The sequence below is a fragment of the Phacochoerus africanus genome, chromosome 11 (genome assembly GCF_016906955.1).
Source record: "Phacochoerus africanus isolate WHEZ1 chromosome 11, ROS_Pafr_v1, whole genome shotgun sequence".
NCBI classification, from domain to species: Eukaryota; Metazoa; Chordata; class Mammalia; order Artiodactyla; family Suidae; genus Phacochoerus; species Phacochoerus africanus.
The window spans coordinates 106,706,608-106,729,337 of NC_062554.1; the positions used below are offsets into that span (position 1 = coordinate 106,706,608).

Here is a 22,730-nt window from a genome sequence, read left to right on the forward strand (position 1 = left end):
GTGCAAATATAATGTGCCAGCATTGAGAATGGAGTTTGAGTTCTTTAATGACCCATGTGTTTGATTTCAGGTCAAGCATACATGTCTGAAAGTTAGTGAAGTGGTCAGGACTTTGCTCAAGTTCACAGCAATGCCAGAATCCAAGTATTACTCTATCCATTCAACAATATTACCAAGTGCCTATTACAGGCTGGATACTGTGCTAAGCTGTGGGACTAGGCAGAGGAAGCAATATAACATGGTGATTGAGATCATAGTTTTTGCGGCATTCCCTGGTGGTCTGGTGGTTAGGGTTTGGCACTTTCACTGCTGCGGCCTGGGTTCAATCCCTGGTCTGGGAACTGAGATCCCATATCAAGCCTTGGCCAAAAACAAAAATAAAAACAAACAAACCAAAAAAACCCCTAAAAAAGATCTTGGACTTTGAACTTCAGTAAACTTGAGTTGGAGTTTTGGTTCCACCACCTACAACCCATGTGATTCTAGGCATGTCCTATTTAACTTCTCTAAGCCTCAGTGTTTCCAGTTGTAAAATGGGAGTAATAATAGTAGCTGCCTGTGAGGACTGTGAGGATTAAAAATGAAAATTTTGTGTAAAGCACTTAGCACAATACTAGGCTCATAGTGAGAACCGAGTTTATTATTATTATTTTCATTATCATGATAATCAGACCTCATGGAGCTTACTGTTCACTTCCCAAGGACCCAGCCTGTTAGCAGATATTACCACAGGGTGTTTTTTCATTCATCCTTTTTCTTTTTTTTTTTTTTGGTCATTGTGGATTTGATTTTTTTCCTACCAAGTCCTTAGTTTGCTTTGGGGCCTTCTGACTGCCTTTTTTCTGACACTCTCTCACTTTGGCAGTCCCTATGCACTGTGGTTTTTCTGTTTGTTTTTTTTGGGGGGGGGGCTTGCCTTTGTACTTTCTTCATCAACTCTTCATTCACTTATTCTTTTATTGTCATCCATTAGTCATTTCAATAAGAACTTGCTGACAACCTACCATGTGCCAGGTACTGTTTACTCCCTGTACAAACCCACTGTCTCCTGAATCCACCAAGACGCCCCTGAGTGAGTGTACCAACCTCCTTGTGTGAACATTGCTAGGCCTGCATCCCTAAAGGTCACAGGGGGCCAAGCCAATGGTTAACCTGGATCCCTGGCTATTGATGGACTTCTGCAGACAGGGGACTGGAATAGTTCTTCTGGTCTCCTAAGCCTATGTTTAAAATGAAGCTTGATGCAAATAACCCCATTTTCAACAGGTCCAAAGTAACCAGGAAATATCAGAACAAAGTCAAAAATAGTTTTTACATCCGATACGATCAGTACGTGACTTGGGTCCTGTTGAACATTACACTTGAAGCCTCAGGTTAGAATGTGTCACAGAATTCTGCAAGTAATTCCTCCCAGGTCAGCCAAGTTGGATAAAGATATTTCAATCATCCTTGTGTGAGGGTGAATATAAGCTTGCTCTTCTGAGGGAAAAAAAAAAAAAAAAGAATCAGCAGATCTGGAAATAATTGCATAAGGGTTGAATGAGCCACTCAGTACCTGAACAGAGAATTCTGCTTATGATATTACCAGTTGCAATTATTCGTGAAAGAATCCTTCAACAAATGCAGGGCAGTAGTGGCTTCCCCCAGGAAGGACTGTAAGATTGTTGTAAGATGCTCTCCCTGGAATGTAGTTAACATCCCTTTTGTTATAAGCTTGTACTTTGGATGGCTTGTCTGCTTCTCACTCAAAAAAAAAAAAAAAAAAAGAGAGAGAGAGATAAAATAATGCAAATGACTGGAGGAGGAAATAGAGAAACTTTAGTTTACAAATGCCAGAGGTGCAGGGTTATAGGATGCAAAAGGGACAATGACAGGGTGGTGTTGGCAGAATTCGGAATTAGTAATACTCTTCAAGCTACCATGTAACAACTCAATTATGTAAGTAAATCACACAGTCCAATTTCAGAGTGGTTGTCTTTTCCAGCTATTCACTTTGGTTTGTCCTGACAGACAAGGGAAGGCTTTGCTTGCTAAATTGACCTTCTCTCTCTCCATTTCTTCTCCTAATGAGGAGGGTGGCCGTGTTGAAAAGTATTGCCCAGATGGAGAGAGTTTTGAATGCCACCACCAAGCTCCAGCACATTCATTACTTTGACTCTATTTCAGTATGTAAAAATTAAGCCATTATAATTGGGAAAGTAACACTTTAAGGGTTGATTTATATATAGGCACTGAAGTTCCAGTAGGAGGAAATGCCGGAGAGTAAGGGCTGATTATGAAGGATTTGTTATATTCATAGAGATAAGATGCATTAAAATAAATTTGGCACCAAAAGTTAACCAATGAATTTCCTCATATGTAATATCAAGTATAATTCTTAACTTGTGGCTTCATGCACCCAGAAGGAAGAAGTTCTTTAAATGAAATGGTTCTAAAATTCTCCAAGCATGGTAGGAAATATAGTAAAATACTGCCTATTTCTGAAAAGTTTCATTATCTTGGTTTGAACTGGTCAGAATATGAGGCTGAAATATGGAATCATAAGAGTATTCCTATTTTAAACATATTTTAGTAAGTATTTAAATAGTAAGCTAAATGAGAATTACTTTTCAGTGCTTTCTTAAAGTCTCATTTCTATGAATATAATGTGACTACTTCACTTTATGAGATTAATTTGCACAATGATCAAACTTTCTATTGTAGAATTTTTCCTAAGCGTATCTGATTTTTTTTTTTTTTTTTTTTTGGTCTTTGTGCCTTTTCTAGGGCCGCTCCCCTGGCACAAGGAGGTTCCCAGGCTAGAGTCGAATTGGAGCTTTAGCCACTGGCCTACACCAGAGCGGGATCTGAGCTGAGTCTGCAACCTACACCACAGCTCAAGGCAATGCTGGGTCCTTAATCCACTGAGCAAGGCCAGGGACCAAACCCGAAACCTCATGTTCCCAGTCAGATTCATTAACCACTGTGCCATGACGGGAACTCCCTAAATGTATGTGATTACTCAATATAGGCAACTAATACATTCCTAAGCCCTGTTTGATGCAATTGTGTCATAAACATTTTGGGTTTTGCAACTCATATCACATTTTGAATACATCACAGGAGCTTTTTATTCAAAGGCCTAAGAGACTCTCATAGATTAAATGGGACTCCTGTAGTGATCATTTTCATAAGGTGAAAGTTTTTGCATGTGGAAGTTCCCAGGCTAGGATTTGAATCAGACCTGCAGCTGCTACACAGCCACAGTCACAGCAGTGCCAGATCTGAGCCGCATCTTTGACCTATGCCACAGCTTGCAGCAATGCCAGATCCTTAACCCACTGATTGAGGCCAGGGATCGAACCCACATCCTCATGGATATTGGTCAGGTTCTTAACCTACTGAGCCATGACAGGAACTCCTATAAGGTGAAAGTTTTTAAGATTGGGATAGCTTTTCTGATTATTTTTATTTTTGAAATTTTCCATCTTACGTTGAAAGTAAACCTTTATTATATAGACAACTGAAATATATCTAGCTCATGAATTAATGGGGGGGGTCATTATTAGAAAATTGATTATGTAAAAGGCCAGACAACCATACCTTCAAGACTCTGAAGTGTGAGGTGTGTTTATTGTTATGGTCGATGCCCTAAGTTCTTGAGTTAGGGTGTCTGCTTGTGCTTGATATTTTTTTCTTGTTCACCTCTTTCTGCAACCACTTGCTTCATCTGTTACTATCAATGTATTGGCCTCTAGCAATTTTCCTGACTCTGGAAGGCAAAGTAGACGTGCAAGTATTAGGTTTAGAGCGAGAGGAAAAATACTCAGTGAAGACCACGAGGTTTCCTACAAGTCAGATGCCTGAAGTCTGGTTGTTCTAGCATTTGGTGGAATGTATTTTGCTTACCCAATAGCTTCTCCTCTCATTCCCTTGCTCCTGAATGTTTTCCAAAGGGCTGAGGTTGTGAGCAAGATGACTCCTCAGTTATTTAGTGATCATTGTACATAATTGGACCAGGTTGTTGTTATAATTATTTTAAGTAATATTTTATCTTCATATAAAATGCATCTATAAAAGGACTCATTCAATGAAAAGTAAACTTCATTGGGAGATTACTTGTCCCAAAGAATTGAACAATACCTTCTCAAGGATGCCTTCCACAGGACTGAAGTTCTGTAACAAAGATATTAGTGTTCTCCCCTGGGATTCTTTCTTACTAATCTCCCTTGATTCCCAGAAACCTCCTATTTACAAAACAAAACTAGTTTTTCTTGAGCTGGCTTGTCTGGCCACTTGGAAAGAGTTAGTTGTTTTTAAGTCATTTTACTTCAAGTTTGAACTAAGTACCAAATTAATTTCCAAAAATTTGTACTTGATCTATATTTGTATATCAATTAAATAGCTTTTCCTTAATTTTTTTTTCTTTTTAGGGCTGCACCTGTGCCATGTGGAAGTTCCCAGGTCAAATCAGAGCTGTAGCTGCCAGCCTAGGCAACAGCCACGGCAGTACCAGATCCCAGCCACATCCTTGATCTATGCCACAGTTTGTGGCAACACCAGATCTTTAACACACTGAATGAAGCCAGGGATCAAACCTGCATCCTCATGGATACTGGTTGGGTTCTTAACCCTCTGAGCCACAGCAGCAACTCCTCAATAGCTTTGCTTTGCCATACAGAATGGCTCAGTCCATATGTATCTACATATGAAGTATTTTAGGACTTTTTATTATCAACTGTATTATTCAGGTTTAGCAAGAGCTTTACCTAAAATACTAGTTAATTGGGACTTTTTGGTTTATTTGTTTTTAATTTCAGAATTACAGTATCAAAATGAGGTCACGTAATGGCATCTATAAAACCACTTAAGCTATAAACTTTTAAAGCTTTTCTTCTAATAAAGGATAGTGTGTAACAATATATTTTCTCTAGAAAGATCTCACTTTTATTGTAAAAAATACAGGTAAGGAAAAATAAGGCAGAAATCACCCATAGTCTTACCACTTCAAGTTAACTCTCATTAATAACTTGGTGTAAATATATTACGAAGACTGGATGTATTTAATGGTCTCTGTATTAACCAACACGTTTAATAATTTTACATGAAATTCTTAAGTGCTCTTTGATGACGATATGATTTTTTTATAAATTGTTTTTTTAACAGACTCTGATCGAGATTTTTCAAAATATTGGTAACACCAATCTTGCTGATTTCATTGCTGGATTACTCACCATTATCATCTGTATGGCAGTTAAGGAATTAAATGATCGATTTAAACACAAAATCCCAGTCCCTATTCCTATAGAAGTGATTGTGGTAAGTAGAAGATGTAGTTAGAAAATTCAGCATGAACTAGTGATAAGAAAAGAGTTGTTAAAACAAAAGGACTTTTTCTTTAAAAAAAACGCTTTTGTTTTATTTCAGACAATAATTGCTACTGCCATTTCATATGCAGTTAACCTGGAAAAAAATTATAATGCTGGCATTGTTAAATCCATCCCAAGAGGGTGAGTTTGGAATTCCTCTTAGGCAATACTAATATTTTGTCAGTACTTTCTATTTAAATGAAACCTTTTATTACAAACTTCATTTCATTGCTGCTCCCTCAACAGTCTTATTTGTGTGTGATCTTAAGAGGAATACCTGTTTGTGCAAACCAGCAGAGAAACAGTATGTGTGTAGATAAAGATCAAGCCATTTGTTTCACAGCAGCCCCCACGTGCTCTTTTTCTTTCTGTTCTCAAAACGTGGCAGGACATGCACTTTTACTGTCAGGCTCCTGATTTAAACTCACATATATAATTACAGCATGCTATAAATAGAATCACGGTTAGTAACATTTATTGTACTGAGAACAATCTGCTTAAGGAATAAGGGACATCTGGCCCCAGTTCTCCTCCATGTAGTTGAATCACTCTTAGATAAAATCATATCATTTGTTCCTGTGAACAAATGTTCCTAAGACAATGCATGATCTTTAAGGGAGGTTTGATGAATTAAAAGAGTCAAGAACTAAGGTCCTTTGTCCACCTCTGTCACCATCTAGGCCTGTGGCCCTGGGGGCTTTTCCTCTAATGTAGAGATAATGACAAAGTGTTGAAATCTCAGCTTGAGCTTGTTAACCACGAACTCGACCACCCATAAAGTAGACCTAAGGCCCTACACATAATTTTTTTTTTGTCTTTTTTAGGGCCACTCCAGAGGCATATGGAAGTTCCCAGGCTAGGGGTCAAATCGGAGCTGTAGCCGCCGACCTATGCCAGAGCCACAGCAATGCCAGATCCTTAACCTGCTGAGCGAGGCCAGGGATCCAGCCCAAGGCCTCATGGATGCTAGTCGGGTCCCTTAACCACTGAGCCACGGTGGGAACTCCATGTAATTTTTTTGTTTTCTTTTTACAGCCGCTCGCTCCTGAGGCATAAGGAAATTCCCAGTCTAGGGATCAAATTGGAGCTGCACCTCGGGCCTATACCACAGCCACAGCAACACTGGATCCAAGCTATGTCTGCAGGCTGTGCCACAGCCATAGCAACACCAGATCCTTAACCCACTGAGTGAGGCAAGGGATCGAATCCGAATCCTTATGGATGCTATGTCAGGTTCTTAACCCTCTGAGCCACAGCAGGAACACCCCCCCCCCCCCCACATAATTTGATCATATGACTTTGATAAAGAAGCTCAGATGTTTATTAGATTTATAGCATTAACTTGCAGTGTCTATGACTAGACTTGGTGTTAGATGACCAATAAGTACTAGTTTCCCCTCCTGTAACCAGCTGAGGGACCTGTAACAGTCAGAGTTCCTCATGCTCTTAATAGAAACCCCTCAAGTCAGCTCAGTCCTAGGGCTTATTCCCCAGAAAACTACTGCCTTGCCATTGGATTAAGCTTATGATTTCTTCTACTCTCTTCAAAAAAACAAAAAGAAAGAAAAAGAAAAAGAAAGAAAAATTACAGCTGGTGATATGAAGCTTAACTTACATATTATCATCCATTGTAATGTTTCTCATACTCACTTTTTTTGTGAGAATCACGAGACCCTTGTTAACACAGATTCCTGGTTCCCACCTTGAACCTATGGAATCAGGCTTTTCAGAGAAGGGCCTGAGAATTAATATTTTTTTAATGATTCTAATGATCAGTGAGCTTGAGAAACATTGAATTAGAATATCAATCTTTTTTTTTGTCTTTTGTCTTTTTTGTTGTTGTTGTTGTTGTTGCTATTTCTTGGACCGCTCCCGCGGCATATGGAGGTTCCCAGGCTAGGGGTTGAATCGGAGCTGTAGCCACCGGCCTACGCCAGAGCCACAGCAACGCGGGATCCGAGCCGCGTCTGCAACCTACACCACAGCTCACGGCAACGCCGGATCGTTAACCCACTGAGCAAGGGCAGGGACCGAACCCGCAACCTCATGGTTCCTAGTTGGATTCGTTAACCACTGCGCCACGACGGGAACTCCAAAGAATACCAATCTTTTGACAGTGAATCCTAATGCTGGCATAAATTTAGTGATACAAGATGTAGTGTGGGGAGTTGCTGCTGTAGTGCAGTGAGTTAAGAGTCCGACTGCAATGGCTCCGGTCGATGCGGAGGTCTGAGTTTGATGCCCCATCTGGTGCAGTGAGTCAAAGGATCTGGTGTTACAGTTGCAGCACAGGTTACAGCTGCAGCTGGGATTCAATCCATGGCCTGGGAACTTGCATATGCCATAGGTGTGGCTGTAGGAGTTGTGGTGTTTTCACCCTAACAATTAGATTATTTGACTAGTTAGAAACAGTGACATAAAACTACATTTTATAAATCCCTTTTGTCAGGCTTCCTAGGAAATAACACCTGGAGTGGGTCCACAGCAAATGCCCTGTCCCATCAGTCCTGGTTCCGTTAGTGGACTTGGGGGACTCATTTTTGCCTCCCCACATGACCCTTTCGGGCCCTATCCAGGGTTTGCCTGGCCACTTTCCTTCTGAGAATGGATCTCTGGCCTCTTGCTCTTGGGTGTCCTCAAATTGAAGCCTCTGGTGTGATTGGTCAGCCTGCCTAACCTGCCCAGTCTCCAGGACTGGAAGCTCCTCCCCCAGGTCAGTGACCCCACTCCTTTTGTTCAGCCTTTGGGTAGCATAGAAGAAAGTCTCATAACATTAGCCAGTGGGACAAAGAAACGGTGTTGTGGAGAGACTGGAACAGGACAAGGAGGAGAGAAAGGTAAGTAGGCTGAAAGGAAGAGGACCAGAGAGACTGTGCCAGCCCATGCTGTGTCCCCTCCCACTTCAGTCCCCCCATAAGGGAGGAAGAGCGTGGCCTCCTTTTGTCCCTTTGAGGGTCCATACCATATGGCTATTGCTCGGTACCCAATGACAGTGTCCCCCAAACCGTGACCACCTGCCCTTCTCCTGTGCTCCCTTTCCTGTTTCTTGACCAAATTAACACTTTCTCCATGTCCGATCAGCTTCGGAGTATCCCACTAGGATTCACCCAACCAGGAGCCCTCATTCTGGCACTAAGCCTTTTCCAGTTAGATCTAACATCCATACCTTGACCTACTAAATGACCTTGTGCAAATCACTTTTCTGGGCCTCAGTTCCCTTATCAACAAAAAGAGAGAGGTAGATTAACAATTGCTAGGGTATTAGAATAGGGTATTAGTTTTTTGTTTTGTGTTTTAGGGCCATACCTGTGGCATACGGAAGTTCTGGCTAGGGGTTGAATTGGAGCTACAGCTGCCGGCCTACGTCACAGCCACAGCAGCATGGGATCCAAGCTATACCTGTGACCTACACCACAGCTCACGGCAGCACCGGATCCTTAACCCACTGAGCAGGGCCAGGGATCGAACCCTCATCCTCATGGTTCCTAGTCAGGTTTGTCAACCACAGAGCCATGAAGGGAACTCTGAAGGTATTAATTTGAATAATATTAGCTAGCTCTAGACTTCTGTGGTTTTCTATAAGAATCTCATTTCTACTTTACCACTTCCCTTTAATTATAGGGGAAAAACTGGAGTTTCCTATTAAACTTTCGGAGTTTCTGTTGTGGATCAGCAGGTTAAGAACTTGACTAGTATCCATGAGGATGTAGGTTCAATCCCTGGCCTCAGGCACTGGGTTAAGGGTCCAGCATTACCAGAAGCTGTGGTGTAGGTCACAGATGCAGCTCTGAGTCAACCCCTAGCCTGGGAACTTCCATATGCCGCAGGTGTGGCCCTAAAACAAACAAACAAAACACTATTAAAGGAAATTCAGGTATAAGTGAGAGGCTAGAGAGTTTTGTTTTTTTGTTTTTTGTTTTTTGTTTTTTTTTGGCCATGGACCCCTGGAATTACATCATATGGAATGGATAGTCATCAAGATAAAGGACCTCCCATTTTCACAACCACATGCTCCTAAACTTGTAGATTTATTCCTTCATATGGTTGGTAGAGTAGCTCCAGTTTTGTCAAGCAGTAGTTATTTCTTCCCACAACCGTCTCAGTGTGACTCTGGGCATTCTGATAATTACATAAATTTAATCTTTTTTGGCCTCAAGAAGATTTTGAATATCATGGTTCTTAGATATGGATTTTCCACTTAGCTCTTTTAGCACCCCATATTCTTTGTCTCTTGAGCAGACTTGACATCTCTTTGAACAGGGTAAATCTCATTTTATGGCTAGGATGTCTTTTAAATTCCAACCTTTAAGATGAAATTGTGTAACGAGAAACATGAATGTGTGAGATGGCGTAGCATGAGATTGTATGCTATTAAAGAACCAGTAATGACAGGTTTATTCTTGTCAGAGGTATAGATAAGGCAGCATTTGGAGGCTCTCAAATAGAGGACAAAGGAATCAGCCAGTAAGAGAGTACCAGCTTCTCATTAAAAAATTGTAAATGCAGAAGTTCCCGCTATGGCGCAGGGATTAAGAATCCAACTGCATTGGCTTGGGTCAATGCAGAGGTGTGGGCTCCATCCCCAGCCCAGCACAACAGGTGAAAGGATCTGGCATTGCCAAAGTTGCAGTTCAGATTCAGTCCCTAACCTGGGAATGTCCATATGCCTAAGGTGCGGCCATTAAAAAAAATGGTAAAAGCAGGTGCTACCACTTACGCATCTCATGATCCCCTTGCCCTCTTGGCTTAGGTCCTTTTGTGTCTGACTTGTGCCTGGGCTGATGCAGCACTTGGGAAGGTGGGAAAAGACTATAGTGGTCAAATTTTCACAGCATTTTTGCATTTTAAAACTCACTAGGTTTTTGCCTCCTGAAATTCCATCTATCAGTTTGTTTTCTGAGATGCTGACTGCATCATTTTCCATCGCCGTGGTGGCTTATGCCATTGCAGTGTCTGTAGGAAAAGTATACGCCATCAAGTACGATTACACCATCGACGGGAATCAGGTATGGTCGTCCTTTGGCTGAATTGGTTTTGTAGGGCTGAAAGTAAGAGGAAAATAAAAATGGGAATGATTTTTTTTTGTCGGTTAAAGAAGGGAAGGGTTTCTTCCACCTATCTTTATTGAGTTGGTGTATTTCCTGTGTGTGTGTGCTGATTTGAACTTATTTTGAAATAGGCATGCCGTTTCACTTATAAAAAATATATTTCACTCTTTAGCCATATTTTATTATATTTCATTATATATCTTGGAAAGATAAGTCTGTAAAAAGCATAATCATGATACATCATTTTATCTAAAAAACTGGCTGTAAATCCATAATATCAGCTAATATCCAGTCAGTTTTCAGATATGACCGCAATATCATTATCACAACTGAACAAGTTAGCAATAATTCCTTAATAACATCAAATATCTAGTCAGTTTTCAGATTACCTTGAAAAGTTTTTTTAAACAGTTGATTTGATTAAATAGCCAGACAAGCTCCATGTGTCATATTAGCTTGATACTACTCTCTTTTTTTTTACATTTAAAAAAATTTTATTTTTTTCATTGAGGTCAAGCTGATGTATAGTATTATATACGTTTCAGGTGTATAAACATAGTGATGCATCAGCTTTGAAGGTTACTTTCTATTTATAGTCACCGTAAAATATTGGCTATATTCCCTGTGCCGTATGCATCACTTTTTAAGAAATAAATGGACATAATCCTAATTTTAAAAAAGTTAATTCAGTTAGATCATAAAATCCATTTAAGGAGTTCCCGTCGTGGCGCAGTGGTTAACGAATCTGACTAGGAACCACGAGGTTGCGGGTTCAGTCCCTGCCCTTGCTCAGTGGGTTAACGATCCGGCGTTGCCCTGAGCTGCGGTGTAGGTTGCAGACGAGGCTCGGATCCCACGTTGCTGTGGCTCTGGCGTAGGCCGGTGGCTACAGCTCCAATTCAACCCCTAGCCTGGGAACCTCCATATGCTGCGGGAGCGGCCCAAGAAATAGCAAAAAGACAAAAAAAAATCCATTTAAGGTTAGCGTATTAGGTCAGAAAATGCTTTCTTCATGTAATCTAGTATCTCCTGGTGGGACTTTTATTTTTTGATTTTTTTTTTGTCTTTTTGCCTTTTCTAGGGCCGCTCCCTTGGCATATGGAGGTTCCCAGGCTAGGGGTCTCATTGGAGCGGTAGCCGCCGGCCTACGCCAGAGCCATAGCAACAAAGGATCCAAGCTGCCTCTGCAACCTACACCGCAGCTCATGGCAACGCTGGATCCTTAACCCACTGAGCAAGGCCAGGGATCAAACCCGCAACCTCGTGGTTCCTACTCGGATTCGTTAACCACTGAGCCACGACGAACTCCCGGGAGTTTTTTTTCCCCCCTAATTGTGGCTAAAATATGGCAAAACAGTGCAACAAACACCAATAAAAATAGTTGTGACCACTTTAAATTCAAGTGTTTCATCGTGCAGTAACAGGTTTCCCCTGCTGTCCAAAAGTAGGTTTCCTCTGAAAGCTTTCTTAAGCTGAAATGGCAGTAACGGGAAGAAGCAGTTACTTAGGACATACCTTGCAAACAGATGCACAAAATGAATCAAAATGAATGAAGCACAGGTGCTCACAAACACAGTTCAAAGCGATGGTGGGTGGATGCTGAGATGCTGAGTGTAGTTCCCAGAGAAGGAGCTTGGTGGTGCCACTCTCCCTGCTTGGGGGGCATCTGCTTCTATAAGTGTTCGCTACAAAACAATCGCTCTTCGCTGTTTTTCGTAAAAGCGAAAATCCTCTTGGGATTTCCTTCAATTGGCAACAAGCAGGTCCTACCATTATTAGTTTTCCATAAAAGCCAAGTGGTGTAAAGCGCACTTTTGAAAAAAGTTTCAGGTGTCTGAACATAGGGATTCATGGGGGTAGCTGTAATAGATACAAGGCGGGTTTTTTTGGTAGCATCTGATAGGACACCAGGTGAGCTGATTTTCCACTGCTTGCAAAATCTGCAAGTGTGGTACGTTTCTGAAAACACAGCCTAGCAATTACAGCAGTTAAAGGATTAGTCCTCAATCAGAATAAGAGTTCTCCTAATCATGATGTACTTCATAGCAAATATCCAACCCACGGAAAACATATTTTATGTGAGAGCTCCAGATATGCCACTCACCAGGAAGTGAAATAAGCATGAGAGCAAGAGATCAGTCCATCTTAAAAACAACTGAGAGCAGGGAGGCTTCTCTGAGTAGGAACCCAAACTGCTCCTGGAGCCCCAACTCCGGATGTCTTTCAAGGGCCCCAAGCCCCTTTAATGGTCAGAATTAAACTGGGACTCTCGGGCAGGGTGGGTTTGGGAGTTTGTTTTCTCAATGTTCTTCTGTAAACTCTTGGCAAGGGTCTCGTAAAGATTCGATTTGTAGCATCACTACCATCCAGTCTCTCTCTTAGGAATTCATTGCCTTTGGGATCAGCAACATCTTCTCTGGATTCTTCTCTTGCTTTGTGGCCACCACTGCCCTGTCCCGCACCGCCGTCCAGGAGAGCACCGGGGGGAAGACGCAGGTATGGAAGAGCCCTGTGCTCAGAGCCATCCGCCACGAAGAACGGAGTCAGGGGAACGGTGGCTCAGAAAGGCACAGGGCGATTAGCCTTTGAGAATTGAGAAACTTGCACGTCCCAGGCTTATCCCAATGGCGGGGCGCGGTGGTGGGGGGGGGGGAGGGAGAGGAGGGGGCCTCTCCATCTCTGTGATCCACCCCCTTCCCAAAAACCTCTACGACAACGACAACCGTTGCAGTTTTCCAAAGCGGCACGTCTCCAACATTTTTTTTGTCGGAGCTCAGCTAGCAGTTAGCCCCACTTACTTGCTTTTTCAGGGACGATAACAGTTGCCAAGGAATTGGATGTTGATTTTTACCAATTTGTTATCTGGGGATAGAGAAGGGCTGGTAAGAGCCCTTCATGGCTTCGTGAGTTACCCTGTTTTCAGGAAAATGAAAAATGTCTGTTTAGATTCCTTTACAAGGATCAGGAGCTTCCTGAAGAGGTGTTGGGTCCCAGAGAACGACAGTTTGCTATCCGAGGATATTTTTGTTGTAACAAGTTGGCATTTCTTCCTGAGTAAGATTTTTGTTCCTAAAGTTCTGAATTTGGGTTTAATCTTGCCTTTTAAATGTGGTTTTAAGGGAGTTCCCTGGTGGCCTAGTGGTTGAGGATCTGGTGTTGTCACTGCTATGGCTCAGGTGACTGCTGTGGCTTGGGTTTGATCCCTGGCCCGGGAACATCTACATGCCATGGGCATGGTCAAAAAAATGTGGTTTTACATTGTTGCCTTCCCCCAAACCAGCATCCCACTTAACCTCTGGAAGACTCCTCCTTCGATCAGCCAGAAAGCTCAGGAACCATTCTGAGGCCATCTTTTCCAGCTGGACATGAGTCAGCTCTGCTGAACCAAGTGGATTGGGGTGAAGGGCAGGCTCCAGAATTGTGTTTCCATTATGCCCTGGAGAGTTTTCTCCTCCCAACACAGGAGGAACTATTTTTTTTTGTTTTGTTTTTGTCTTTTTGCCTTTTTTCTTGAGCCGCTCCCACAGCATATGGAGGTTCCCAGGCTAGGGGTCCAATTGGAGCTGTAGCTGCCAGCCTATGCCACAGCCACAGCAATGCTAGATCTGAGCCACACCTGTGACCCACACCACAGCTCACGGCAACGCCAGATCCTCAACCCACTGAGCAAGGCCAAGGATCGAACTCGCAACCCCATGGTTTCTAGTCAGATTGGTTAACCACTGTGCCATGTCAGGAACTCCCAGGAGGAACTATTATTTAAGAGAAAAAAATACACTGAGACTAGAAAGAAGTACAATAAATCTGAAGTAAATAGTGTAACACACACAGAGTTTTCAAATAGAGTTTGTTTTTGTTTCAGGCAGAGTCACTTACAAATAAGTAAAAAAGAGAGTAATTGAGGGAGTTCCCATGGTAGCTCAGTGATAAGGAATCTGACTAGTATCCATGAGGACACAGGTTCGATCCTTGGCTTCGCTCAGTGGGTTAAGGATCCCGCATGGCTGTACCTGTGGTGTAGGCCAGGGGCTGTGGTGTAGGCCAGCAGCTGTAGCTTCAATTCGACCCCTAGCCTGGGAACTTCCATATGTCATGAGTTTGGCCCTAAAAAAAGAAAAAAAAAAAAAGTAACTGAGAAAACTTGTGACTCCAACAGTGAGTTTCTCAGGGAGAGCTTGAATTGTCCCCAAGGTACTCATGATGCTCCTTTCCCATTTATTTTTTAATTTTTATTTTTAAACGTTTAAATTTTTTGGCTGGACTCATGGCATATGGAAGTCTTCTCCTCCTCCTCCCACTCCCCCTCCTCCTCCTTCTTTTTCTTCTTCCTCTTCTTCTGCAAACTTTTTTAGCTCTGAGGAAGCAAGTAAAACAATACAGCCCCAAACAGGAAGCATAACCAGGGATCCATGGTCAAGGGGAAGCGATCAGAGGTGTGTCTGTTCAGGGAGCAGCTGTCAGCAGTGAAAATTTCTGCTGCTTTCACTAGGTAGGGGGCCCTGACAAGCTCTCGAGGGCTCACGGCTCCAAGTGGATTCAGGCAGATCCCCAAGAGGTGATGCACAGTCTCCTGCTGTTACCTTCACGCTCAAATTAGCAAAGCCCCCTCCATTCCCATCCACCCCCCACCCCCAGCCCATGTAAGAATGCCCATGTAAAGTGATTCCTTGGCAGAGGGTTTGGGAATAGTGGTGCTCTGGTAAGCTAATACCCCTTGCCACATACTGGCATGTATTACACTTAGGAATGAAGGATGCCAGGATTTCAGTACTGAAGAATGAAGCAAGCACAGAAATAGCTTGATATTTAATTACTGAAATGTATACTAAGTTCTAGGGTTAAAAGTTGAAGTGCCTGGACTGAAATCCAGGGACTCATGACCAAATAAATTGGCAGGATTCCCCCTGTGTGTCTTCCCATGCTTTCCCCGCCCCCCCCCACGGTGGAGCCTCAGTTTCAGCATCTGTGCAATGGGTATAATTGTATTCACCTCATAGGGATGTTGAGAGGATTAGATATGAAAGTGTTTGTCCAATCCTGGCACGTACTTGTGAATGCTGATTGTACTGGTCATTAATCTCAAGATAAAAACCGTGCCTTAGTACCTATGATACATAATTTGTACCAGACATGTATGTACAAGGTAACTAGCATGTATTTGCTGAATGAATGAATGGAAGAATGAGTGTTAGTAGACGTGAGCTGCTTTCAGCCCATCTCTAGACTGTAGAAGAGCTCAACATCGCAACCTGTTCTTTCTTTCACCCCCTTTCCGCTTCACCAAAAAGCTATTCCCATGGCAAGCAGTTCGCTAGCGCTGCTTACCCTCACACTTCCCAAAAGAAGTCATTTTCTAGTAATTGAATCTGCTCATAGGTTTGGGATCTACAGCATTTCCTACAAAATAAGTCATTTTTCCTTAAAAGTTAAGTTCCCATCCCCTCCCAGATTTCTTTCTTTTCTTTTTCTTTCTTCCTCCCTCCCTCTTCATTCATTTTTATTTCTTTTCATGTCTTTCACTTTCTTCTTTCTTTCTCTTCTTCTTTTCCTTCTTTCTTTCTTATTTCTTTTCTTTCCATTTCTTTCTTTCTTTCTTCTTTCCCTTTTCTTCCATTCCTTCATTATTCCTTCCTTACTTTCCTTTCCTTCATTCTCCTTTCTTTCTTTTATTTTCTTTTCTTTTCTTTTCTTCTCTTTTCTTTTTCTTCCTCCATCCCTCCCTCTCTCTTTTTTTCTTTCATCTTTTGGCATATGGAAGTTCCCAGGCTAGGGGTCCAATCAGAGCTACAGCTGTCGGCTTACACCACCGCCACAGCAACGCCAGATTGAGCCTCATCTGCGACCTACAGCACAGCTCATGGCAACACTGGATCCTTAACCCCCCTGAGCAAGGCCAGGGATGGAACCTGCATCCTCGTGGATACTAGATGGGCTCCTAACCCAGTGAAAGAACAATGGGAACTCCGCCTTCCAGATTTTAATATGGGAACCCAAATTAGTCTTGGTGCCTCTAATTGGAGGCCAATGATTCTCCATCATTGGTGAATAGATGGCTACCGTCCTGGCATGAGCTGGGCAGCTAGCTGTGGTCCTTTTCCCCACATCGCCATCTCTCACCAGTCATCAGAGACCCACATCCACAGTGGGGTGCAAATGCTTCATGACAGACAATAACTGTTGGTTAAGTAACTGCACAGAAGACAGGAAGGAAAGGAGGGAAGCAGGGAGGAAGGATATTAACTCCTGTACTTGGATGGGAGAGGGGCAAGCTCACCAAGGTACTGGGAACTCAGGTATATTGCCGGGGGGGTCAAGAAGTGCCTAGAAAAGGGGCTATGGATGGGCAGAGCAGAGCACGTCACATACATAGTATCGCCTGAGGCTGCTCGCTGGATATGAATGATCACTTTGCCAGGAAGAGTGGATGAACATGACTATGAAATTTCCTTAAGTGTTTGGATTTTCTATTTATATTGGCTTTATGTGTCTCCTTCAACGTAAACATCTTGCCCTAGGCAGTCCCTGGGCCCAATGCAACCTTCCCTGCTGCTGCTTCTCTGATCGATTTGCTTCTGGCTCCTCCCTGTCTCCTTCTCTCCTTTGTTTCAGAGCTTCTAGGCTTCACCTCGGCCAGGCCCCAGCTCTCTCAGCAAAGAATCCAATGGTCATCTAATCACACCAGAGAATAGTCCCCACCCCCTCAGCCTCTTTCCTAACTATGTACGGATCTTAGGAGAGCTTTTTTTGCCAGCGAAGGTAACGTGTCTGAAGCTTCCTTTACTTCTGCTATTGGCCCTCCATTGCTTGGGCTGCGATGGGGCGAAGCTCTGAGCCTGCATGCTGGCAGCTACGAGAGGCTGCAGGAGATGTGGTCCCACCTCTCAGCAGGCTCAGGTGGATTTGCAGTAGGACTGGTAAACTTGTTTTCTCTGAGACTTTCATGGCACCCACGGGCTACAAAGTGTTATCAGAACTGTTATCAGACCGCTGGTTCAGTAATGCAGAAGAATCAGTTATGTTGCTGTGAGAATTGATTTCCCAAGCATGTTGCAAGGACCTGCTGTCCAGGAAGGGAGATGGTCCCTGTTTGCCGGGATGGAAAATTGCTAGAAGTTTGGCCTCCTGCACTGACACTGAAAGTACAGGTCTGTAATATGTCCAAGTGCTATCCCGGCCCAACTGGCTTTACTCTAGCAGGCTCAGGTACCACCCTTTCTTTAATTGTTCTGCTGTAGCTACTCAATGCGTGGTTTCTGTTTTCCCTCAAGTTTTGTGGAGTTTTAGCAAAGGATTATCATTTTTCTCAATTATTTAGCACAAGGGGGGGGGGGGATGGTCAGGAAGCATTCAGTGTGTCCTGGATCAGGCTCTCGCACACATCCAGAGTGGGAGGGACGGGCCCCGGTTATGGGTGATGCCTGTCTTCCAGATTGCCGGCATCATCTCGGCTGCAGTTGTGATGATCGCCATTGTGGCCCTGGGGAAGCTGCTGGAACCCCTGCAGAAGGTACAACCCTGCTTCTTGCCACACGGATGGCCTCATTTCCCTTCACTGCCCTGCCACCAGAGAAGGTGCCTGGGATTTAAAAGTCATCTCGCGGAAGACCATTCCCCTAAATAACACAACCTTCCCCCCTCTCTTGGCAGTCAGTCCTGGCAGCTGTTGTAATTGCCAACCTGAAAGGGATGTTTATGCAGGTGTGTGACGTTCCTCGTCTGTGGAGGCAGAGCAAGACTGACGCCGTAAGTCACTCACAGCCCATTTTTCTCTGAAATAAAAACTGCTTCTTATATACTTCTTGCCATATTATTCGGTCCCATAATCTCCTAAGTCTTTCTTGCGTTTTGGGAACTAGAGCAGCAAGTAGAATCTTGTGCATAAGCCAAAGCTGGGAAGCCTTGCACAGGAGCAGTGTTTTGGGAAGGTCCTGGATCTCTGGGAAGATCCATTTCCAGCAAGAATCCCATAGGAGTTCCTGCATATACCCTTGGCCTTCTAAAGCCAAAGAACAAATGAACAAATCTAAAAAAAAAAAAAAGTAATAAATTGAGGCCACCCCAAACACAAATAAAGTAAAAACGAAACACAAAGGTCCCATGCTGATTATAATTTTGATTGTAGTAACTTTCACAACTGTTCTGAGGAACTGGGGGAAAAGCCACACCCCTTAGAGTTCCGCTCTAAGTTAAACCAGAACACAGAAAAGAATGGGAAAAGTTCCCATATATTGATGTGGAAAGATCTCCAAGAGAAACTGTAAAGTGGAAAAGACATCAGTGCGGAATAGGAAGGGTGTCTATAACACACTCAAAGATGAGAAAATATGGAGTTCCCGTCGTGGCGCAGTGGTTAACGAATCCGACTAGGAACCATGAGGTTTCAGGTTTGATCCCTGGCCTTGCTCAGTGGGTTAGGGATCTGGCGTTGCTGTGAGCTGTGGTGTAGGTTGTAGACGCAGCTCAGATCCTGTGTTGCTGTGGCTCTGCGACTACAGCTCTGATTAGACCCCTAGCCTGGGGACCTCCATATGCTGCAGAAATGGCCCTAGAAAAGGAAAAAAGACACATACACACACACACACACACACACACACACACACAAAAAGATGAGAAAATAAAATATGCTTTATAGTCATATTTGCTTGTATTTGCAAAAAGAAATGCTGCTGAAATGTGTGCACATATGACACACACATACACACAATAAAATGATATAAGAAAACAGAGAGGTTGGGAATGGATGGAGAGAGGAGAAGGTTAGAAGCAAGATTTTTTTCACTGCACAGCTTTCTTATGCTAATTTCATTTTGAACGGTGTTAATATATTACTTATTCCAAAATTAAATTAAGAGTAGGGACAGCTGGCCTTTATCGGGAAGGCCAATGTCTACTTCCACTTAAAATATGAAATGAATTCAGACTGTTTGACAAAGCTGTCATTTGTTCCTGAATATTTGATCTTATTATTTACAGGTAATCAGTCATGTGATGAATTAACATGAGTCTTTTGATTTCCACCTTTTTCCAGGTTATCTGGGTGTTTACTTGCATAGCATCCATCATTCTGGGGCTGGACCTCGGTTTACTAGCGGGCCTTATGTTTGGATTTCTGACTGTGGTCGTGAGAGTTCAATTGTAAGTAACGTAAGATCCAGGTTATCTCTAAGCAGGAAAACACACCCTGACATTTCTATACCATTGTGATGAGCAGAATAAAACTAGTCCCTTTCAGAATAGTTACTATATATATTGAGTGCTCCTATGAAGTAAGCATATGGTGCTTTACACACATTATTTTTAATCTTCAAAACAGGTTTTATTACTCTCATTCTACAGGTAAGATAATTGAAGCTCAGAAAGGTTAAGAACTGTCCCCAAGTTCACACAGCTAGTAAATAGCAGAACCAGGATTTGAGCCCAGATATATCTCGCCCCCAAATCTATGCACTTGTTCACAAGCTCAACTGGTATGCTCTTCTCCAGGTCATGATGAGACTAAAAATATATGATTCAGCAAAAGGTTGCTGGGTAGTTTCTTTTTTAAATGAGAGGAGAGAGGCACTGGGCCCAAGGCTTAGGACCAGAAGCCTGCTAAATATATTATAGCTCATTTTCTTTTGAAGCTAGTAACCCAGAAGTTATGTAACCCAGAATAGGAGTCTTTGAAACAGTTGCCTGCAGCCCCAGTCCATTCAAATCTGCCAAATAAGGTATGTGCCCAATAAGCCACACCAGTTATGGGAAGTAGACGTAATTAGATCCATCTGCAGAGTGAAGGCAGCAAAGACACAGTTTAAAGAGACAGAGAAGCCACCTGAGAGGCAGCCTGAAGGTCTATGTTTTGTTTTTGTTTTTTCCTTTTGTTTTTGTCCACCCTGTGGCATACGGAGTTCCTGGGCCAGGGATCAGAACCCAGCAGCACATCACAGCTGTGGCAACACTGGATCCTTAACCCACTGTGCCAGATAGGGGGTCGAACCTATGTCCCAGTGTGGCAGAGACGCCACCAATCCCGTTAGGCTACAACAAAACTCCTCATTGGTTTTGACTCTTGAGCAGCCTTTAGCAGGTGCCCTTCTGGTCTATGAAATTGTCTGAACAAAGAGCAGAAGAGAGCATCTCTCCTTCCTCAAAACTTCTGTCATCTTCCCAGACTTCTGGCCCCCTTCTCTGCCTGCACTTGGGCCACGAAGGAATAAAAAACCTGTGAAAACTTCAACATGGATGTCTTCAGCTTGACATAAATCCACCTTCCCCAACCCACCAACAGTTCTCCTTCCCTCCCCACTTACCTCCCCTGGCAGGTCGGAGCCTCCCCAAGGGCTTGGGTTTACTGCTGCAACACCCTTCAGTGGTTGCCCGAGGGCCTGTAAGAGTTTACAAGCCTCCAATGTAACAATAGCTGCTGGGAAGCATCTTAGAAACTGTCCTTGGACGATGATGATGCCTCTTGTCCTCCGGACACCTCCGTGTTTACTTTTATTTGCATGAGTGTGATTGGGAGAGAACAGTTTTGTAGAGAAAGATCATAGAGTTTCTGAGCTTTAAGTTAAAAATCAGAACAGGGGAGTTCCCGTTGTGGCGCAGCGGAAACGAATCCAACTAGGAACCATGAGGTTGCAAGTTCGATCCCTGGCCTTGCTCAGTGGGTTAAGGAGCCAGGCATTGCTATGAGCTGTGGTGTAGGTCGCAGATGCGGCTCAGATCTGGTGTTGCCGTGGCTCTGGCATTGCTGTGGCTCTGGCATAGGCCGGCGGCTACAGCTCCGATTAGACCCCTAGCCTGGGAACCCCCCATATGCCACAGATGCAGCCCTAAAAAGACAAAAAAAAAAAAAAAATCAGAATCAGGAAGCCAAGCAGTAATCAGTGGCACTGTTGATCTGCAGATATGGTAATAAGGCTTTGAGTCAATGGAAAGAAGTATCCTCCAGAGGATTTCATTTTCAGTTATTACAAGGCTGATCCAGAGAGTACATGGCTGAGAAGACCCCAGACACTCTTTCTTCAGGAATTGCATTTAGCATATGTCCTTAGTCCTACTTGAAGAATCATGGAATTTATTTGATGGCATCAGGAACAGGAAATCCACAGTCTGATGGATGGAAAAGACTTATTTCTGGTCCTTCCAGGCTCCTAGTTCTATGAAATGAGACTTCTTGATCACTGCAGATGCTCCATACTTTATCAGAAAGTTGGCATTACTCACAAGTAACTGCAACCCCGTGAGAGGTAATGAAGACCTATTGGTTAAAGATGGAGGCCGTGCTGCCTCATCCCTCCAGGGCCTTTTTTTTTTTTTTTTTTGTCTTTTTGCTATTGCTTGGGCCGCTCCTGATTCCTAGTCGGATTCGTTAACCACTGCGCCACGACGGGAACTCCTTCTCCAGGGCCTTTTTGAACTTCTCTCAATCTCAGATTACCACCAGTAAAAATGAGGACAATACTGCTGACCTTTCAGCATTATGATGGGGCTTAAATAAGACTGAACATGAGTGAAAGTTCTTTGCTTATCCTATAAAGTGCTATGCATACAGGAGTCTGATGCTCTTTACTTCTCAAAGCCATCAGAGAAGAGTCCCACTTCCTTCTTCTCCCCTAATTCCACGTAAACACCAGCCGTTCACTTCAGGGTTAGCTACTGGAGAATGTCACCGGCAGCAAAGACAGTCCCCAAAACATCCAGATGATGTGCACTTGACTATCTATAATTTCTTCTATTTTTTTTTTTTTTACTCCAAAATACATCTGTTCCAAAAAATCCTGACCTTAGCTTTTCTTCTTTCAGTCCCTCATGGAACAGCCTTGGAAGCATCCCTAACACAGACATCTACAGAAGCACCAAGGATTACAAAAATGTAAGTGCCTTTGCTGGACATGTACTAGACTTGGGTTTGCTAAACTGGGTTTTCAGGGCTTGCATATTTGTTAAGGACAAGGTGGCCAAAGAGGGAGGTTTCTGTTGGGCAAGTCTGAGAAGTGCACTCGTGGTGTCAGGAAAACTCTTGATCCAATGTGCCCTCTGATATCCTTGGTTTATGTAAATGTTGTCTATGCTACTTAAATGTCATTTTGATGTCCAACCACTGTAAGAGGAATTTTTTAAAATTTGGCAATTCTGTTCCTGCTGTGGTGCAACGGGATTGGTGGTGTTTTGAGCTCTGGTCTAGTATAGTGGGTTAAGGATCCAGCATTGCTGCCGCTGCAGCATAGGGCTAAACTGCAGCTGGGATCTGATCCCTGCCCTGGGAACTCCATATGCCACAGGGTGGCCAAAAAAGAAAAAGAAAAAAATTTTGGCAATGCAATTATTTTCAAAAGTTGAATAGTAATTT

General features: G+C 43.2%; 1 protein-coding gene across 2 annotated transcripts in view; it reads left to right on the forward strand.

Moving 5' to 3' along the window:
- SLC26A4 (solute carrier family 26 member 4) overlaps positions 1–22,730 on the forward strand; it is a 63,737-nt gene that overhangs the window by 17,447 nt on the left and 23,560 nt on the right. For both annotated transcript variants that reach the window (XM_047753347.1, XM_047753346.1), the window contains exons 7-14: positions 5,146–5,298; positions 5,407–5,489; positions 10,207–10,354; positions 12,779–12,892; positions 17,826–17,903; positions 18,044–18,139; positions 19,425–19,531; positions 22,184–22,253. In XM_047753347.1, the coding sequence (XP_047609303.1) occupies positions 5,146–5,298; positions 5,407–5,489; positions 10,207–10,354; positions 12,779–12,892; positions 17,826–17,903; positions 18,044–18,139; positions 19,425–19,531; positions 22,184–22,253 (849 nt within the window). The remainder of the gene's footprint in view (positions 1–5,145; positions 5,299–5,406; positions 5,490–10,206; positions 10,355–12,778; positions 12,893–17,825; positions 17,904–18,043; positions 18,140–19,424; positions 19,532–22,183; positions 22,254–22,730) is intronic.